Source organism: Kogia breviceps, chromosome 2, assembly GCF_026419965.1.
Source record: "Kogia breviceps isolate mKogBre1 chromosome 2, mKogBre1 haplotype 1, whole genome shotgun sequence".
In the NCBI taxonomy this organism is placed as follows: domain Eukaryota; kingdom Metazoa; phylum Chordata; class Mammalia; order Artiodactyla; family Physeteridae; genus Kogia; species Kogia breviceps.
In genome coordinates, this window is record NC_081311.1 from 38576804 (window position 1) to 38595702 (window position 18899).

At 34.1% G+C, this 18899-nt stretch overlaps 1 protein-coding gene across 2 annotated transcripts in view; it reads right to left on the reverse strand.

The window, feature by feature from the left end:
• The window catches only part of PTEN (phosphatase and tensin homolog), an 87509-nt gene that overhangs the window by 14337 nt on the left and 54273 nt on the right, over window positions 1-18899 (reverse strand). The window contains exons 4-6 of one of the 2 annotated variants that reach the window (XM_067025099.1): window positions 15044-15087; window positions 12981-13219; window positions 8555-8987 (exon numbers count right to left, since the gene is read on the reverse strand). In XM_067025099.1, the coding sequence (XP_066881200.1) occupies window positions 8964-8987; window positions 12981-13219; window positions 15044-15087 (307 nt within the window). In that variant the 3' untranslated portion in view covers window positions 8555-8963. Of the gene's footprint in view, window positions 1-8554; window positions 8988-12980; window positions 13220-15043; window positions 15088-18899 lie in introns of those variants that run through there. The other variant, XM_059054017.2, reaches the window with a different exon arrangement.

An 18899-nucleotide genomic window follows, 5' to 3' on the forward strand; every position in this document is an offset into this window, starting at 1 on the left:
CTTCTGTACCTTCACTTTGCAATCCTTACCTACCTGTTAGCTTACCGGCACCTCAAATTCAATGTGTCCAAATTAACAGAAATTTAAAAGTTGGGGAGAAATCAAAAGCTTTACAGACAAGCAAAAGCTGAAAGAATTCAGCACCACCAAGCAAGTTTTACAGTTTTATATTACATCTTGATATTTGGTAATGAATAAACAGTTCTGTTTTTCTTAAAAAAAAAAAAAAAGTTTGGAAGGCCCAAATGTGTATGGACCATAGCCCTTAATGTGTCGTCCTCATTCTGTTCTCATCTCTTACAGCCATCATGCACACTTACTAAAATTTAATTAACAATACAATGTATTGTACAGAATACACTGTAATCTAGGATTCCAAATAAAATGAGTAAAACTTCCACACTAAGTTGACAATGTGATTTGTAACACTTCAAATATCATACTTCCTGAATGCATACACTGAAAACAATGATTCATGTGCATGTTTTACGTACATCTTAAATATTAAGGTTAAATTTAAATATATGTATCTTTTTAAAAATCTAAGAAATGAACTTTTTACTGATCTTCAAAATTCTACATACCTGAAAAGAGGGCTGACCTTTAAAGCTCTTGAAGATTAAAAATTACTACATTTTCAAATTTTCCATTTTTTCATTTAAATTAAGACTAATAAAAATTCTATTCTTGAATCAAGAATTTTTAAGCTAAACTGGTCTATAACTATATACCAAAAATATAGTTCTACTCTCTACCACTAATTATTCTCCTTTTCCTACTCTAACTGTGAAGAAAAATACTCATATTCTTAACATTTTTCCTCAAGTAAAACTTTCAAAACATTCTAATTTTAGCCAAACTTAGCATTCTTCAGTTTGACTTAGCATCACATTCCTGGCCATCATCTCAAAAGGCAGCCATTGCTTCTTCAATTCCCTTATATTCACAGACCAGGAGGATATTTGGTGTTCCTCCAATCCACTTTTCCACTGTCTTTACTCAGTCTCACGTATTCCAAATCTGTATCATTCAATAACTCCTTCTTCTGTTATGCAACTATTAACACTTGACTATAATGATTTCAGCATTTTAAAACCTCTCTTTCTGTCCTGTCCCAAATACCATCCTCAAAGAACTAAGTTCCCATTTTACTGGGAACCCCGAGGTCACCCAATGTGAGCGCCCTCAAAATTATTTTCTCTCGTCTTAAAATCTTTTTAGTCCTGATATTTTCTAACAGTGTCTCTTCATGTTCACATTGGTTCCATTTTTGCAAGTGTTCTATTAATTATCTCCTCTCTGGCATCTGCCTTTATTCTCTCCACCTGTCTCCTCCTAATGAAAAAGCTCAGGTAACGCTTATCCTTTATCCAAAACAAGCAAACAATTCTAGCACCAAAACCCCACACTCTCCCCAAAATCGTGTATCTTTTTCAAACTATCATCTTCTCTCTCTCTATAAACTCTCAAGAAGCCTCTACTCCTTACCTCTTGGAAATATGTTATTATGAGGCTGATTTCTTAATGGTCATTAGTTCTTAATGGTCGTTAATGGTTATTTCCTACTGTTTTCTTATTATCATTGTGGCTCATTTTTTAGCTCCCTTTTGAAAACTCCCTGTTCCTTTCATAGGATACACTCTCTAAAGGTTTTCTCCTGGGATTTCCCTGGCAGTCCAGTGGTTAAGACTCCCCGCTTCCAATGCAGGGGGTGAGGGTTCAATCCCTGGTTGGGGAACTAAGATCCCACATGTGGTGCAGTGTGGCCAAAAACAATAAAATAAAAATAAATAAATAAATAAAATAATAAAATAAAAATAATTATTTTTTTAAAAAATAAAGGTTTTCTCCTATCCTTACTGGCTATCTCTTCTCTTCCTGTCCCTAAATGCAGGTATATCTCAAAAAATTGATCTCAGCTATTCCCTCTTTATGTCAATCCTATCTACTCCACTGGTTTAATTATGTCTTACACATTAGCTCCAAAACCTGTGTCTCTCAATATGACTTTATTCCCAGCTCCCAGTCCAGAATTTCCTACACTTGGACATTTCTAGCTGGAAATATCAGAAGCACTTAAAACACAACATATCCCAGGACTGAAGCTTTCACATTCTTGCACGGACCAACCTCTGTTATTTCCGTCGTTATACTCAACTCACTGTCTTCTCCAGCATCTGAGCCGAAAATCTATTCTAATACCATCACCATCGTTGAGTGAAGGAAACAATCTGAGAGACAGCAGTGATATACACAGGGTTACAGTAAAGAGAAGTGAGGGAACCCCAGCACTATGACAAAGGTCCAGGCAGCAGAGTTGAGGCAGAGATTGGTATATCAGTCAGCATAACAACTACCTGGCATACACACACACACACACACACACACACGCACACACACACACACACACACGCACGTGTGTCTGTGCGTGCTCCATGCAAAATGGAAGGCAAACCAGAGGCTAAGCTTGTTTAGAATACTCATATTTGAGTCCTTCACGTCTATTCAGATGTCAAAATCCAGATTTTTTCTCTATTTAAAAAAAAATTATTTTATATTGGACTATAGTTGATTTACAATGTTGTGTTAGTTTCAGGTATACAGCAAAGAGATTCAGTCAAAACCCAGATTTTGACTCTGAAATGCTTCTCAAAATACCAGTTCTGGTTTTCTGTGGCCTTTCTATTCAGTCGCCTCCTGCAATTTTGCCATAGCCAACTTATTATCAGCCTCTCATTTATCTATTCTCCCATTCATTTTTTATGCTGCTTTTGGATTAATTTTACAAAAATATAAGATTAATCACATTACCAAATAATTCAAAATGTTAAATGGCTTCCCAAATGCTACCCAAAATGCTACCCAAATAACAACAAATTTATCAAACACTATAATTCTTTAACAACATGAAAATATAGCCTAACCTCTTTTTCCACTCTTATCCCTCACAACTCCCTTCCACGTCCTCTTACTTTTCGCCAAACCATTTAATTTCCCCCATATTATACTTTCTGGTTTTAAAAATGTTATCTTTATCATGATGAGGTAGAAGGGCTATGCAAGCAGTCATATGGGGAGTTTTACATACTTTCTAACACCTGGACCAATTTAAATAACATAATTATTTGATGCTTCAAGGTCTGACAGCAGCCATCTTGAAATGCAATTCACATCAGGTACTTCTTGAGTGCTCCTATACATTTTCACTCTTGGATGGTCTATTCAGATTTTGGATTTCATCTTGAAGCATTTATTGTCCATTTTCCATTGAAATTTTCAAATTAATTAGCATATACATGAATATAATTTTTAATGTCACTTCCACACTGTAGTTTTATCTCTATTCTCAAACTTCCAACATCTGATTTTTTGTTTTCCCTCTTTTTCCTTCGATTGGCTTTAAAAGAGATGTATTGACTTTATTGGCATTTTTATACAGTATTTGGATTTATTAGTTCAAATGGCTTACTGTTTGCTAATTCATAAATTTATATTTTCATCTTTATTAATCCATCTATTTGTTATTATCTTAATAATATCTAATATAAATTTCTATTTCTTTATTGTCCAAAAGTTATTTAAGTAAGTGGCTTTAAATTTCCAAATGGTTGATTTAGTTTGATTAAACTTTTAAACAAAATCTCTCATTCTATTCAATTGTAACTAAGGGATGAGGTTTATATATTTCTACTTGGAGGTGAGATTTTCTTTAAATTTTTGTTTTTTTTAATACATGGTGCTTCTGATGATTTTTTTTCTTAAGAAGATGTTGGGGATAGGAATTTATTAATTAATTAATTTATTTTTGCTGTGTTGGGTCTTCGTTTCTGTGCGAGGGCTTGCTTTAGTTGTGGAAAGCGGGGGCCACTCTCCATCGCGGTGCGCGGGCCTCTCACTATCTTGGCTTCTCTTGTTGCGGAGCACAGGCTCCAGAAGCGCAGGCTCAGTAGTTGTATAGCTCACGGGCCTAGGTGCTCCGCGGCATGTGGGATCTTCCCAGACCAGGGCTCGAACCCGCGTCCCCTGCATTAGCAGGCAGATTCGCAACCACTGAGCCACCAGGGAAGTCCTGGAGGTGAGATTTTATGGTTGGCCTAATGAATTATTAATATTGATAACTGTTTTGTGAATGACAAAAACAAGACATACATTTTATGGGTTTGTATTGTATTATTCAAGCCATTTATATATCTTTTTATTTTGTATCTTCCTGATCTTAAAGTACATTAAAAAAGATTCCTACTAGCACTGCTATCAATTTTTCTTTATTTCTTCCAGTTTTTGCTTAATATATTGTGATGTTATGTTTAGCACTAAAAAAGTCCATAACTGCTAAGTCTTCATTGTGGAGTGCACCCTGTGTTAAAATCAAATGACATTCTTGATCCAGTTTCACACATTTTACTCTGCATCAATACTCTCAAATCATCTTCTTTAAGATGAATTCACAATCTAGATTCCTCAGTTTAAAAAATAATTTTCTACCTCAGTAAACTTTTCACTGGCACTTCTAAACTCAGAAATAATGTAGATGTTTTACAATGATAGTGTTTGCTTGAAGCTTGGAACTCCATGTTTCAGAGTGATCACAATAAGATTATTACAGGAAAGTAATTCAACAAAGGAAGAAATGGGACTCTTAGGAATTCCAGTTCCTACAATGACAACATATAACAGTAGTTATTGTATATTAAGTGGCATGCCAGACATTTTACATATATCCCTAAAACTACCACCACTTTACAAGATAGATCTCCTCTATTTTAAGGATAAGAAAACAGTCCTAGTGCACATAATCACCTTGTTCAAAAACAAGATTTGAACCTAAATATGAGTCTGATTCTAATTTTTTTTACTCCTATGTCCTGGGTTTTACTAATAGCACGCATACCAACTATGTAATCTAAAAGATTCACAACCTCTCTGAGCTCTTATTTTTCCCATCTACAAAAAATCTCCAAAGCTTAGAGTATTACAGTGCTTCAGTTGTATGAAACAAATTATAAGTAGTGTATTAAATAGTGGTACATGAACCACAGAATTCTTGAGAATATGAAGCAGAAAACTGATATTTTCATTATCTTTTCCCCTTTGGGATGCCATCTCTCTCCCTGTGGTTTGGGGGAGGAGGAGGGGGGCCCTATTCTTCAGCTTCAGATATATAGCCCAAGCCTCTGGTCACAATGTTTGGTTCAGGGATGGGTACATGCCCTAATCCAGGTAAACCAGAACCTAAACTAGAAATTTTTGCTCAAATTGTAGCTCTCTTGCCATCGCAGTTGCTAAAGTAGACAGCATGTAAATCTGGAGCTACTACCTTGCCATTACTTGCAGAGAGTCTGCCTAAAAATAAAGTATATAAAGAAAAAAAAAGAGAGTAGAGAGAGAGATTTCTGACATCTGTTAAGCATCTAGATTCAGGCCAGAGCTTTTAGGGTTATATAAGCCAATAAATGTCTCCTTATGTTTCAGCTATTTTGAGTTGGGTTTCTGTGACTTGAAACTGAAAGAGTTATAATACATTATAGCATAGTCACTTTTTTTTTTCCTTTTTAAGTTTCTATTTCTACTTTGGAGATCAAAATAATAAAGAAAAATAATTTGGACAGGAGAACATAGAACAGTAGAAAGGATACTGGATTTGAGGTTAGGAGATATGATTTTGAGTTGTTACACAGAGAGATTAAATGACCTAGGACAAAATGATCTTTGCAGATCTGTTTTATCATTTATACTAAAATGGGTCTGAAATAATTGCTAAGGTCCTTCAAGGTATAAAACTCTTAAAATTTTATGAATATACAGATTGGATAACAGGCTTAAATAACATGTATTAGTGAAACACAGTTTAGCCCAGGAGAATTAATGTGCTAGAAAAAATAAGAATGTTATATTTGGAGTTTTTTTTAAGCCAAAAAAGAGGATAATTAGAGCTTGCTTTGTTTCTTATTTATATGCACTTCCATGTTTATTGTAGTTCACAATAGCCAAGATACGGAAACAACCTAAGTGTCCATCAACAGATGAATGAATAAAAATGTATATATACATACAATGGAATACTATTCAGCCTTGAGAAAAAAGGAAATTCTGCCATTTTCAACAACACCGATGGACCTTGAGGACGTCATGCTAAGTGACATGTCAGACAGAGAAAGACAAATACTGTACAATGTCCCTTATATATGGAATCTAAAAAAACAAAACCAAAAACTGATGGTTACCAAATGCTGGGGGTGAGTGAGGGGATGGGAGAGATGATGTTTAAGGGTACATACTTACAACTAGTAGATAAATAACTTCTGGAGATCTAATATAAAGTACAGGGATTACAGACAACAAAACTACATTATAAACATTAAACTTGCCAAAAGATAAGATCTTATGTGTTCTCACCACTAGAAGAAATGATACTTCTGTGGCACAACAGAGGCTAAGGCTACAACGGCAATCATACTGGATATAAATGAATCAAATAAATGTTGCACATCTTAAACTTACACACTGTTTTATGTCAATTATATCTCAATAATTAATCAAGGAATAAATTAAAAAATAAAAATGAAGCCTTAAACAGTTTTAAGCCCTACAGTAAAAATGTACCCATTCATAAGTGTGTCCTTATCTCCTTAGATACAATTTTAGACAACAACATTCTTAGTATCCTAATTTCTTTTAAGTTTTAAATGCTTCACAATTGAAGGCTTCACATAAGACAAAGTTTCGTAACAAATAAATATTTGCAGAGCCGTTCTCAAGTGTCCAGCTACCCTGGCATGGCATAGCAGAGAGTGCATATGTACTAATTCAAGTGTGTACCTCTCAAACACTGCTCCTCCCCTGCCACCCAATAACAGCAACAAAAAACAACCAATAAATTGTCACGAGTTTGTCAGGAAAACCAGAAAGAAGTCATAAATACATTTCTTTTCCTGTTACATCTACTTCGTTTCTTCTTCTTTTCTTTGTTTTAAATGAAAAGAAAACGAGAAAATTTCATTAGGTTACTATATGCGGAAATTTAGTAAACAGACTAGAAAAAAATAACCTGATTATATATTAGAACATAAATTCATTCCTCAGAGACACTAGAAAATTTCCTCTTCCTGCGATCACTTAGAATAAAGTTAATATTTATTATTTCTAGAAGATAGAAGTCTTCATTAAAGATAAGCTAATGAACTCACATAGAGAGATCATAATACATAAGAACTTTAATAACTGCTTTGAAAACAAACCCCCCAAAAAAGAAAATCAAAGCCTCAAAATTTTTTCCTGAGAGTTTAATCAAAGAAAGTAAGTATTAATGCTTACTTTACCTGCTACCATTCTAAAAGCAGGAAGACGAGAGAGAGAGAAAAGAGATTCTGGGGAAGTTTGTCATGTAATAGAAGTTTCTCTCTCTAAATTCAGAAATTTTGGGAATCTTTCCAAAATATACACTTACCACTACTGGTAGGATGTTTTAATTCTTTATTCATAGTCTGTAATAAATATTGTGAGTTATCTACTTTAATTCTGAAACATAAGTACAAATACAGACAGTGTAAGGCATAGATTAGATAGGAAGCAACCCCAGGAGCTTTATTGGGGTGGGAACCATCAACAGTTCATTTTAGAGTAATTTGCCACGTGCTCATAAAGCAAAAGATCAAATATGCAAAGAAATGATTCCTAGATAAGTATGACATAATTGCCTTCTTATAAATTATTGAATAAGAAAGTCTTCCCTCAAGTAGTTACACCACTCTCAGAAAACTTTTTTTTTTTTAAATAAGAGGTATCAGTTGTACTTTGACTTCTCTGCAACATTCAAACCCTGAAGTATTATTTAGGTATTTTACTAACACAGCTGCACATCTTATGGTCAGTTGGCACCCACCACTCTGCCATCTAATTTGTACCAAGTCTGCGGAGAAAAATGTCAAGACTCTACCAGGTTAATTTGAGGAGAGTCTCTGCAAAGTCTGTAAATCTTCACCAAAAAACATGACAACTGGCTCCTCTTTCTTCAAAACGAGAGGGAGGAGGGGAAGGGGGGGAGGAGAAGAGAAGGAGGAAGAGAAAGAGGGTGGGGGAGAGAAAGAGGAAGGGGGAGGAGGAGGAGGAGAAGAAGAAACATTCTGCTCCTATAAAAATGTCACCAGAACACAATTTTCTTCAGCTTCTTAGTGTTTCTCCTTAGTTAAAATTAAGGCTACAAGCAAAAGAACATTAAAGACATTTCTAATAAAATTAATCCTACACAAACTGAAAAACTGATAAAATGTACGCATCTCCTACAATAGTGGTTCACAGTTACAAAAATGCAAATCTACAAACATAACCTAAAATACTGGTAAGAGAATAAATCTCTTAACAGATGTTTCAAGAATAAAACTACTTTGGATAATCAATTATATTTATTATCAGATAACTTATTTCTCTGGAAGAATTCCACAGCTGTATAACAACAGCTTTACCATGCTTAGCTATGTTTTCTTATGATAAGTTATATTCATTAAAGGTTAAAAATATATTATTATATATATTATTATTTCACTAGCACTCTTACCATTAGGTAAACATGTGATTTATTTGAAAATTAGTAAGACAAATTCCAAAGATTTAAAGGAAGCCGGCAGCATTATATTTTTAACACCAACAAACTCAAGCTATTCTTATTCTACTTAATCAGGGGTCTTTACTGCTCCAGAATCTATTTTTAAATATAAACTGAGGAGCCTTGTCAAAAGAGGCCAATTTCATCATCATTATGTGACCTTTCAGGAGAGCTTGACTCTGTGCAGAGATTAATTCTGAAGAGCTTCAAAACTCTTTTACAATTCCAGGATTTATGGACTTGATATTGTAGAAAGAAGTTCACCAGTGTGTCAGGGGATTCAAATTTTACTCTGAATACCGTCATTAATTGTTTGGATAATCCTGTTCAAAGCACTTCATCTTTCTGGGCCTCAGTTTTATCATCTATAAAATAAGAAATACTCCTGCAAAAAAAAAAAAAAAAAAACCTCATAATCTTATGACTTTTATCTACTCTGTCTAGCTTTCTAATGCTGTTTCAACCTATAATGGAGACAACACCGTTTAGTAAAATACAGCTTTATCAAGAGCATCTGCCCATAAATGTCTTTTTGCCTTTTAAAATATACACAAGGATAAAGGTAGGAGCACATTAGGATACTCCTTTAGAGCCTGTGAATAATTCATCCAAAAAATAGTCTAGGTATATTAATTCATCATGAGCTAATAAAATAAGCACAGCAGATCTTAATGATTTACTTTGACTTCAAGATGCTAAAGTGATCAATTTTGGCCAAATTACATAACTCTGAGTTTTAATATCATGTAACAGCTAAACATAATTTTACTGAGTATATCCTTAGTAGTACATACAGAACTCCATTCTCTATTAACCCATCACCTTTCACTTGGGTGAGATTCTAACCTATGAGAGGACAGAGAATATGCTGTGCCTGGAACAGTTCTGATGATGTAGCTACTATTATATTCTACCACATGACACTACAGGCTTTGCATTTTATTTTCATAACTACTTCTCTTGCTATCTTTTCACTCTGGCCCCTGTTTCACAATAATATCCCATGGGGCTTGCCATTTCATCAAATCTCCTCTCCTCTCCTCTCCAGAGAAACACAACTGACAATTGTATTACCAGATTGTGATGACTAAAATATCTTGCCATTGACAAATTAAAATATGGCCTCATTTTTCATTATGCAGACATCTCTTGAATCTAACTTAAACGGGAAACAGAGAAAATAAAATACAATAAAGTTTAAGTATCCTTGGGTTTCACTATTTCCCTGAACACGATGGGATGGAATATCCCAAGTGCTTCTTATATGTCTAGTTCTCACTATCAGAAGCATTCAGCCAACTATCCTGAAGAAGCACCCCTGTCAGAAAGAGTATATATTCACATGTGTCGGGGTGGGTGGGTATAAGAGAGTAAGAAGGAGGGAAGTGTGGTGGGGGTGACAGATGTGTGTAAGAACACGTGAGAGCACAGCTTAGTTAGAAAGGCTGGACCATTACAAATACCTTATTTGCCCCCGAACTCAAAATCCTTGATTAAAGTAACCTACAAGGATACTGTAATGCCAAACAAACAAAAAAGTCAAAGAGTGAACATGGTGAAGGCAAATATCTTAGAAGTGGTCAAAAACACTTGTAGTTTGCAACAGCAAAGTAAGACTGTTGTAGTATCTCTATCAAACAGTTTTATCCATTCCAAAAAACCAGACATTTTTTTCTAAAACTATGAAGCAGGTCATGAAAGGACTGGAGATACCACTTCTCTTCAGCATATGAAGTCTCAGTTTAGCCAGCTACTAGTTTTCATCAAATACATGCATGGTGACACAAACAATAATTCCTATTTTGGAGTCCTTTTTGGAAACTTCAGCAGACAGTAACATTTTCAAAACGGTGAAGTTTCTCTGCCCAAAAAAAGTCCCCTGAAGAAATCTCAGTATTCTGTAGACAGAGAGTACACCTTAATGCCTGGCAAAACATCTGGTTTTGCTGCTTTGGTAAAGACAGAAGTTCTACACGTCACTGTGACTCCATGCTTTGTTCACCAGTATGCACTGGTGTGTAAGACTCTACCATGAATCCTGAGAGAAAGCTTAGCTATTGTTGTAAAAGTATTCTACGACTTCATGAGAGCCAAGTCTTGAATCACAGACTGTGCAAGAGGCTTTGTCACAAAAAAATCTACTGTTGTGAGAGTTGCCAAATTCAGGAAAGCCAAGACTTGCAATCAAGGACTTCTTAAGAGGTTTTGTCAAGAAGTGGGAGCAACTATGCAATTCTTTGCTACATATAAGTTCACTTGCTTTAGGAAAACAAATTCTATAGCTAGAATTTTACCTGCATAAAATACAAACTCATTAACACAGTTTAACTCTTCAAAATTAAAACTAAAATGTGGAGTCATAATCTTTTTCTTCAAACACAGCATTGTGCCAGAATCTTGCCAAAAAATGATCTCAATAACTAGAAGGCAAAGAAAATGATGCAACATGAATTTATCTGAAGAGTCTTGTAAGAATTCTTATTTCTTGACACAAGCCTACTTTCATCTGGCAAAAAAAAAAAGAATCTACAGAGTCCATTTGCTCTTTCATTCTTTCATGAGATAGGGAAACAAAGTCAAAACTAATTAGATATCAAAAATGACATAAAAGTTGCCAAGTCAAAGACAATGGCATAGTTTCAACGCGGTATTTAAAAGCTAAATAATAGTAGCCCTTTCATGAAAATTTACTACTGAGCAGAACTAAAGCTTAATTTTGGTTAATTTGTACCACTTGGATTTATTCAGCAGTCTCAAGTAGTGGCCACTGCCTGGCATAGAAAAAGAAAACGAGACATTATTCTTATAAAGTATTGTTTATATTCTTTGTTAAAAAAATAGTTTTCAATGCAATTAAATACTATAAGCAAAATGTTATGTTCATGTACATGATGCACATTTTCTGTGTGAGAATAGTTACAGTTTTCATCATATTTTTAAAAGGTATATAACATAAACAGTTTAAAAGCCTCTAACTTAAAGCTAGTTCTGGCTCCACATTACACAACTTTTCTGTTTTTATTTTAAATTCTTTTTACCTGATTTCTTTTTGATTACCAAAATGTCTGCTGCTCATCAACCCTGTTTTAAATTTCTACCACTGCTCCTGTGACTGTATTTTAATTTGACCCATCTCTCTAGGTTTTCTTCTCATTCAGTCTCTTTTCCCTGTGCTGCCCTATATTTATTCACTTAAGTACAGAAAAATTTACCTTCTATATTTTTAATCAGTAAAAGCAATTGTTTCCCTCTAAATGAAGAAAGGATGAACCAAAGAAAACATCTCAGTCCTCTGCTCTGGAATTCATTCTAGTGCTATCATCCCAGGCTGCACACAGTATACAGAAATGTATGGCAAGTTATTATAATCAACATTCACCAAAATCATGCATTAACAATAAGATTCAATTTTGTAAACTATCACCAATAAACAGTGCTTTGGCATCCTTAGATATAATTCAAAAATGTCACAATGACAAGTAAAACAAGAAATGAGGAAGGAGTAAAGGAACCAGGAATCAATGCCATTATCCAGCTGAAAATGATGGCTAGATCACTTATGTTTCTGTTTTGAAGTTAAATTAAAAAGAAATTAGCTTAAACTGTAAGAGAACCTTCCTCATTGTGAAAATTATTAAAACTAGAATAACTTTTTCATATAAAATTAGGATGTCTTCCTCAATAGAGCTCTCTAAATGAGTTTTTCCATCTATCTGAAGTAGTTTGGTTTTTTTTCTTTCTTGGAGACAGAAATGTACAAAGTTCATTTGTAAGAAATGTAAACATGTTTTGCCATACTTACTATCCAAAGAAATAAATCACTGTAAAAAATTCTCCCAAGAGTTCATTTTTTGCTTTCAAATGTACTACACAAATTAAATTTGTCAATGATTTTCAGCATAGTCTTTAGTCTTCTGAATAAAAGAAGAATCTTTGACTAATCTTAATTATAACTATATTTATGAATATTCAAATCAAAGAATAATCTCTATGTATTTTAAAAGTAAAGATCACACTTTACTAGGTAATGGCATCTACATTATTATCCAAAGACATTTTATTTTCAAGCAAGCTTCAGGAATATCAAGCTTACTTTTGATCAATGTGCTGCTTTTTTAAATGCTTTGTAAAGATTTCATGATATCAAATATGCAATCCAGTTAATGGGTAAGATTTGCTAGCATGACACGAAAATGCTAGAATGAACAGAAAAATTGAATGACTCTGTTATTTGCTCATGTGAAAGTTAAGGTAGTATACTGATTTAAATGTTTAGAGGAAAGAAAATAAGGGTTAACAACTATCTTTAAAAATTTATTTTCCAATAAATTCTCAGATCTAGGAAGAAGAAAGAAAAAAAACATCAAATATAACTTACCTTTTTGTCTCTGGTCCTTACTTCCCCATAGAAATCTAGGGCCTCTTGTGCCTTTAAAAATTTGCCCCGATGTAACAAATATGCGCAAATCATTACACCAGTTCGTCCCTTTCCAGCTTTACAGTGAATTGCTGCTACATGATTGTCATCTTCACTTAGCCATTGGTCAAGATCTTCACAAAAGGGTTTGATAAGTTCTAGCTGTGGTGGATTATGGTCTTCGAAAGGATACTGTGCAACTGTGGTAAAAAGATAACCTCAAATAAGAAAAAAATCTCTCCTGAATTGCTTATTAAAAGTAGGTTAACTTTAGAAATGTTGCATATAAACTTAACAGAGTTCTTAAAGAAAAACTGAACTCCAGAGAAAAATAATTTATTGTCTCATAATTTTCTAATTTTTGAATAGAAAATAGTCTCTCAACTCAAATTTATCCATTAGACAGGGAAACCAGGTATTATTTTCCTCACTTTATGAAGGAGGAAACTAGTAGCAAAGAAGTATCAGAGGTCACAACATATCAGAGGTGGAGGTAAACTCAAAATTAAATGTCACAGAAGCCTCTTATCAGGGCTCTCAATACATTTTCTAACAAAAGGAATTGTAACACTTATAATATTGCATAATCACAAAACATATATTCCAAAGAAAGTACAGATCACTAACAAATCAACAATGGAAACGACTGCATTTTACACTTCATAATAAAAACGTCAAACATGTTATTTTAAAGATGGTCTTGCAAATGTTAGTGTTGTATACACATGACTTTAAAAACATTTACAAAAGAAATTGAGAAAAAAAAACCCAAGTTATAAAATGTATACAATTGTAGTAAATATCAAGCGAAGTTTCAGGTCTTTTCACATGAGTTATAAGAACTCAAAACTTCTCTGTTCCCTATAGTTAGAGTTGAGGTTTTTAAAAAATTTTTTCTAGAAATAGGACTTTAAATATATCACTACTAAATTTTATCTTATTGGTTCAACTCTATTAAGATTCTTAAAAATGCCGACTAACATTCAATGTACTTATCTTCTGTGTTATCTAAATGTGTGAAAAGTATGTCTTTTATATCTTCAACCAAGTCATTCATAATGAGGTACAAGATACACTCAATTAAGCCTTTGGTGTGACAGAACAGCTCTTCAAGTAGACAGTGACTACCATTACAGGGAATCATCAGGACAGCTTTTACTTAGTCATCTGCCCAGCTGTACCATCATTCCATCTTCATTTCCCCAGTGGCATACAAAAACATCCAGAAAAACCTGTTAAACGCCTATTTAAAGCTAGATAAACCTCGAGTAAAACACTCTGACCAGTAAGCAGTAGCCTAAATCCACTAAAAATGAAACATTCTTAGTAAATCTATCCTGGCTCTCACAGCCATTAGCACTTCTGAATTCTCAAACCAACTGTTTGAAAGTCCATTCTAAATATTTTGGAGGGATCAATGGCAAATGTATCAATCTGTCAAGGCACCCACTTTCTCTTTTTGACTATCACCGCAGCATCTTGCCAAGCTTCTCAACTCTCCAGGTCTCTCATGGTTCAAAGGGTTCCACAAATACAAATGAAAGTTTCTGTGGGCTCTGAGATAGAATTTACTACACCTGGAGAAGAACACATTTAAATCAACTCCTGCTCTCATCTATCAGGCTCCTCTTATCCATATTTCATTATACCCTTTTCCACCACGCAGGTCATGTTCCTCGATAGGAGTTAAGTAGTTGTTCTTTCTCCCTGTAACCTCTTACTGTTAAACCAAATGCCTCAAACTGCAGGTATAACCCTCTCTTTATTCTACCGTTAGTCTAGGAATTTCTCCTAATTCTTGGTCTATTCTACAATTTCGTCTTCCTAGTACTACTGGCAGGTTTATATGATACTTGCTTCCAAAAACACAATAGCAAAATTAAATTTATTTTTCAAATTTTCTAAGACCATCTTTAAGATAAGTATATCACTTAATAATTGAGATTATTCATTATTGGTATGACAGTAAGCTTTAGACTGTTGGCTTCAAGTTATCAAACATAATACAGTGTATTTATGCCTACCTCTGCAGTTAAATTTGGCGGTATCATAATGTCTTTCAGCACATCTAAAAGAAAAGTTTAAATGTGATACAAAATTATCTTTTGCACTTGAGAAAAAAAAGTATATTAGTAACAAACATTTTCTGAACCTTTATAATGTACCAAGCATTATGTTAAATGTCTTACATTAACTATTGCTTTTAATCCTAAGACTCCTGTGAAGTAGGTACTGTTATTATCCACAATTTACAATTAAGGAAATCAAGGATGAAAATGTTAAGTATACGCAATCAGGGCTTATACGTTTGCTTACAAAACTTATAATGCCACTAATATACAACACTGCAAATTCAGCTGCATCTACACCTTCACATTCCCTTTGTGAAAATTATATATGCTAATGGTCTTTATTTTTGATTTCACAAGATAATGTGTAAACAACTAACTAGCTTTAATTTTATCTTTGCCTGATAATTGAGCATATACAGTTTCCTCAAACTATTACTACAAAAGATGTATGTTAAAAACAGTAAAATTATAAGGGCAAAGGAAAAGTAAAGAAAAACTGAAGGATGCTAATCTACTCAGACACAACATTTACTAAGTTTTTTAACCAGATCTTTCTCTCTGTAGAGAAGCCAAAGGTCATCTTTTTCAATAATCTCTCAGGTTATAAGTTTTAATTAAAGTCTGAGAGTAATGAAAGACTAGTAAATAAAATCAGTACAGAACAGAAAAAAGTAATGTTGACTTAGCATTACTTACAGCATGCTAAAATTTGTCTTTTTAATAGTAGTCACATGTTTGTTATCATGCACTGGCTGACTCATGATTAATAGGCCATGCTTATAAACATTAATAGGCTCAGAAAGGGATTCCATACATTAGCTTGTGGTCAGCAGCATTCTAGTACCTCCAACTACTAACCAAATCAGATATTTTAAAAATTATTTAAAATAAAAACTTAGCATTTTAGAACAAATAAAGATCCATAGCCTCTTAATCCACCATTCCAAAATTCCCAAATTTGGAAGCATCTGAAACTTTCTCTTAACTGTATGGCAAACTCAATTGCAACAGAACTTGATCTGAGTTTATGAGAATGTGTAGCCAATTAATAGGAATACACTTACAGCAAAGAGTGAAACATTTTATTCTAGGTACTGTTCCAAATCCCACTGGGGTGTTATGTAATACAAAATATATGCTTACATGTTACCTTTCTAAAAACTGAAAAATTCTGAATGCTGAAACACAACTAGCCCAAAGAATTTCACATAAGTGGTTATGGACCTGTGCTTTACATTTAGAAATACTGAAACATCTGTAGAGTTCATCTATTTTAAACAATCTTTAAACTCAAATCCACATGAAGGTTGGGAATTCCCTGGTGCTCTCACTGCTGAGGACCTGGGTTCAATCCTTGGTCAGGGAACTAAGGTCCTACAAGCCAGGTGGTGTGGCAAAAAAAAAAAAAAAAAAAAAAAAATCCACATGAAGGTTGAACTAATTATAAGCAAACTGCAATCCACTAGTTTCTAACTGGTCAGACCTGAAACAAATCAGCTTCTCATAATATTGCTGAAAACAAAGCTTTTCCATTTTAGCATACTATAATTTAGTATATTGAGTTTTGCTAGAAAGAAAATTTATTTAACAATGACATATGCACATATATGCATGCTTGCTAAATAATTTCATACTTGCTTTTATTTTAAAAAAAAATGACAGGCAGGAAGAAGAGAACTGACCAAGAAAATAGTAACATTTTACACTTTCTTTGGTACAGGTTAAAGAGGAGTATGGTCAATAGAGAAGAATTTTTAATGGAATATTTTATAAGGAATCATGTAAAATAGGGCTTACGAGGTGAGGGGAGAGGTATATACCAGGAAACAATTCTAAGAAACTGGTCTCATTAGAGCACAACAAAAAATAAACATTTTGAGTTTCATACAGCTTCAGTTATCTAAAATTCCTGTACTTTTTTAGCAGCTCAAAATGTTTGGCTTGATAAACACTGCTGATGACTGCCTTCATACACTGAATTCTCAAATATTATTAAGAGGAAAAAAATGGAGGGAAAGTGAAAATAATGAGCTACTAAATGTCTATTAGATGTGCATACCTTACAAAGTTTCCATGTTTTTAAATTCATCCTCACAATCATAAAATAGTTAATACTGTCTCCATTTTATATATGAGAAAGCTAAAATTTAGAAGAGCATTACAAAACTGGCCCCAAACCACGATATGTAAATGGAAGAGGCCAGCACCTCTGATTACAAAAGTCAAACTTTTTTCAGTATTGTTCCATACTCCACGCACAATAAGTTTAAAAAACAATACAATAACAAATTTTAGTCCAAGTCAGCATTCCAAAAAGAGCATTATTTGGCATAAAAGAACCAACAAACAGTGATAATGAAAACATGAAAAAACTTTGAAAATATCTACAGGTATGGATAGGGAGTATGTGAAAACATATACTGGGCCTGGTAGTGATGAAATTGATCTGGGGAGTGGTTGGTCAGGTAAGAAAGAAATAAGACTCTCTTAATTAAAACCTTCTCTCATGGGGCTTCCCTGGTGGTGCAGTGGTTAAGAATCCATCTGCTAATGCAGGGGACACAAGTTCAATCCCTGGTCCAGGAAGATCCCACATGCTGCGGAGCAACTAAGCCCAGGCGCCACAACTACTGAACCTGTGCTCTGGATCCCACGAGCCACAACTACTGAGCCTGCGCGCCGCAACTGCTGAAGCCCTCATGCCTGTGCTCTGCAGGAGGAGAGGCCACGGCAATGAGAGGCCCGCGCACCACAATGAAGAGTAGACCCCGCTCGCCACAACTACAGAATGCCCACGCACAGCTACGAAGACCCAAAGCAGCCAAAAATAAACAAATAAATTTTTAAAAATTAAAAAAAAACAAAACACAAACTTTCTCTGATAACTACATACACATACACACACACACACACACACACACACAGACACACACACACACACACACACACAGTCCCTTGTAAATTTATGGTATATTAGTGATAAGACAAGTCTTTCAACAAACCACAATTAAAGATAAATGAATGGTAAATGGGATCTGACTAAGACAAGTGTTAGGTAGATCTAACCATTTATACTTCCTTATAACTAGAACTCAACTTAAAAGATATCTTTTTAAAAATAATCACCTCATACTGGCTTATATAAGACAAGAGAAATAAAGATGCACTGAAAGAGAGCTTTTATGAAGCAGTAGACAGAAAGTGAATAAAGGGATAAGATTGATAGGAAATGCTTCCAGAGAAATGAGACTCGTCATAGAATCAGCTAGGCATGTAGGTCTCTTCTTTACTCTCTTCAATGGAGCTATCCCTATCTTACAAAAGAAAACTTAATAGATAAAAATTAACAACAGCTGAAGGTTTACCACAAAATGATGCAGAGCTGTATGTCAAATAGAATATACCATGAAATATAGTCAACCTTTTAAAAATTAGTATCCAGTGAACATTTAATTTCCTCAAAGGCAAGAACTATATTATGTCTTTATACCCCATCTCCCCCCTCCTCCCCTTACCCCCACCAGAAGACAGATTACAGAGGAACATACATAAATGAAGTACACACACTTGCATAAAACAAACTGATTAATGTACTAAGTAATTCACCAAGTATACCTGACTTTGGTTAATTATATGAGGCTAATTTTGTCCTTTGTTAAAATAACTTACTGAATGCCTGATAATAGACATATAAACAGTTACGGTCAATTATTAGAAAGTCCACATTAAGAACTCTTCTTCACCCACATATGTCATAGTTGCCATAAAAAGTTTAATATACTATTAAATACAGGTATGTGAAGTGCAA